Genomic DNA, 2363 nt, shown 5'->3' on the forward strand with positions numbered 1-2363 from the left:
ACACACACACTCTCACACTCACATACACACACACACTCACTCATATACACAGGTGCACTCTCTCACACTCACATACACACACACACTCACTCATATACACAGGTGCACTCTCTCACACTCACATACACACACACACTCACTCATATACACAGGTGCACTCTCTCACACTCACATACACACACACACTCACTCATATACACAGGTGCACTCTCTCACACTCACATACACACACACACTCACTCATATACACAGGTGCACTCTCTCACACTCACATACACACACACACTCACTCATATACACAGGTGCACTCTCTCACACTCACATACACACACACACTCACTCATATACACAGGTGCACTCTCTCACACTCACATACACACACACACTCACTCATATACACAGGTGCACTCTCTCACACTCACATACACACACACTCTCACACTCACATACACAGTCACACACATACAGACACTCTCACAATCACTCACATACACACACTCTCTCTCTCACACTCACACAACTTGGGCGAGCTGTGTGTACATATAAAAGTGACTTGTACCTTTTAAGGGGCAATCGATTTTTTTTCCTTTTGGACTTTAAGCTGGTCAGTGAAAGGTGCACACTGCAATGTAGCTGACATTTCAGGGGAAGGCTGCAATGTGAAGGTCTCGCGAGAATGTGTGGGGTCCATGTGAGTTACGTGGGAATATACCCCTTTGGAGATCAGTGAGGCAAACACTTTCTGATACAGAGTGGTACTTGGAAACAGCCACAAGGCAGCGTCTGGATTGGTCCAGCTCCAGGCCTGAGGGAAACACGCTCAGAGACATTTGTGTGATCCTGTCAGCAAAAAAAAACAGCTCTCCCATCTCTCTCACTGTCTTTTTGGTCTCCTTATCTGAGGAAGGGTGCTCTGGTGATGGAGGGAGTACAGCAAGGGTTTCCCAGACTGATTCCTGAGATGGCAGGACTGACGTATCAAGACAGAGTGAATCAGTTAGGATTATATTCACTGGAGTTTAGAAAGAGGGAAGGTCTAATAGAAACCTATAAAATGCGAACAGGACTAAACAGGGTAAACACAGGAAGGATGTTCCCAATGGTGGGGGGAGTTCAGAACCAGGGGGTCACAGTGTTGAGATACAGGGGGAGGCCATTTTAGACTGAGCTGAGGAGAAAAGTCTTCAGCCAGAGAGTGGGGATCCTCTCGAATTTTCCAAGAAGGAGTTGGATAGAGTTCATCGGCCTAAAAGGTCAAAGGGTATGGGGGGAGGAAGTGGGAACAGAGTCGGATCGTCAGCGGTGACCACACTGAATGGGGAAGCAGGCCTGGAGGGGCTGAATGGCCTACTCCTGGTCCAAGATTCTGTGTGAAAATGACAAAGGCAAAAAAAAAAACGAAAGAAAGAAATCCCTCGAATCCAAGATTGACGTTTACTCCGTTGTTCTGTCACTGTTCCTTGTTATTTTTAACAATGCTCTTCCTTGCGGTGTGGGCCTGGATTTCCGCACTTTGCCTGCCTAGATTTTATGCCCCTCGGTACATTCTGTCAGACTGTCTTGGTTTTTTAGTTCCCCAGTCTGTTCGATTCATTCAAGACAAAGTTTGCCCACAGTAAATAACTCTTGCCTGTCACTGGCGCAAGCCTGGCATGAATGACTAGCAGTCGGCCGGGCACAGTGACCACAGCGGTTCAAGGCTGGGGTGTTGTACATTGAGCGCAGCGTGAGGAGTAGTGCTCGTGTGGTGCCAGTTTGATCCGGCTGTGCTCTGGGAGGACAGGGCAGCTTACCATTGAATCCGTCCTGGTCCAGGTCTCTCAACCCCGCCACCGACGTCCCATAGCGACCGTAGATGTCTGTACCCGTCAGGTTCTGATGGACCTTGTATTCCAAGAGGCCGGTCTGCAAATAAACGTAGACACGTCCAACCTCCTGCAGCCGGCCCCCGGGCACTCGCTCCATGTACATCGGAGCCCCGACCAGAACATCATCGAGCCTGTGGAAGCAGCATTAGCGTTAACTCCTGCAGAGGGCCGAGGGGGAAGCTGCGGGGGGTGGGGTGGGGGAGGGAAGGGGGAACCATCAATGGCTGACAGCAGAAACACCGAGGAGGGTGGGGAGGGGGGGGGGGGAGTGCTTATGGAACAGCATGACCACTCCTTTCATGGTTTCCTCAGACAGCACCAGCAAGGCCGAGGTCGGTTGCCACGACCGTCCACAAAGCGACGCGGTGGCTCAGTGGTTAGCACTGCGACCACTCGGCGCCAGGGACCCGATTCCAGCCTCGGGAGACAGTCTGTGTGGAGTTTGCACATTCTCCCCATGTCTGCGTGGGTTTCCTCCCACAGTCCAAAGATGTG

General features: G+C 50.9%; 1 protein-coding gene across 1 annotated transcript in view; it reads right to left on the minus strand.

Annotated features, from left to right (window-relative positions):
• Nucleotides 1–2363, minus strand: part of LOC122546787 (integrin alpha-5-like) — a gene marked incomplete at its 5' end in the record, with an annotated part of 13487 nt that overhangs the window by 8791 nt on the left and 2333 nt on the right. The window contains one exon of the mRNA XM_043685421.1: nucleotides 1794–1999. Within this exon, the coding sequence (XP_043541356.1) occupies nucleotides 1794–1999 (206 nt within the window). The remainder of the gene's footprint in view (nucleotides 1–1793; nucleotides 2000–2363) is intronic.

This window comes from Chiloscyllium plagiosum, unplaced genomic scaffold (genome assembly GCF_004010195.1).
Source record: "Chiloscyllium plagiosum isolate BGI_BamShark_2017 unplaced genomic scaffold, ASM401019v2 scaf_2623, whole genome shotgun sequence".
Lineage (NCBI taxonomy): Eukaryota > Metazoa > Chordata > Chondrichthyes > Orectolobiformes > Hemiscylliidae > Chiloscyllium > Chiloscyllium plagiosum.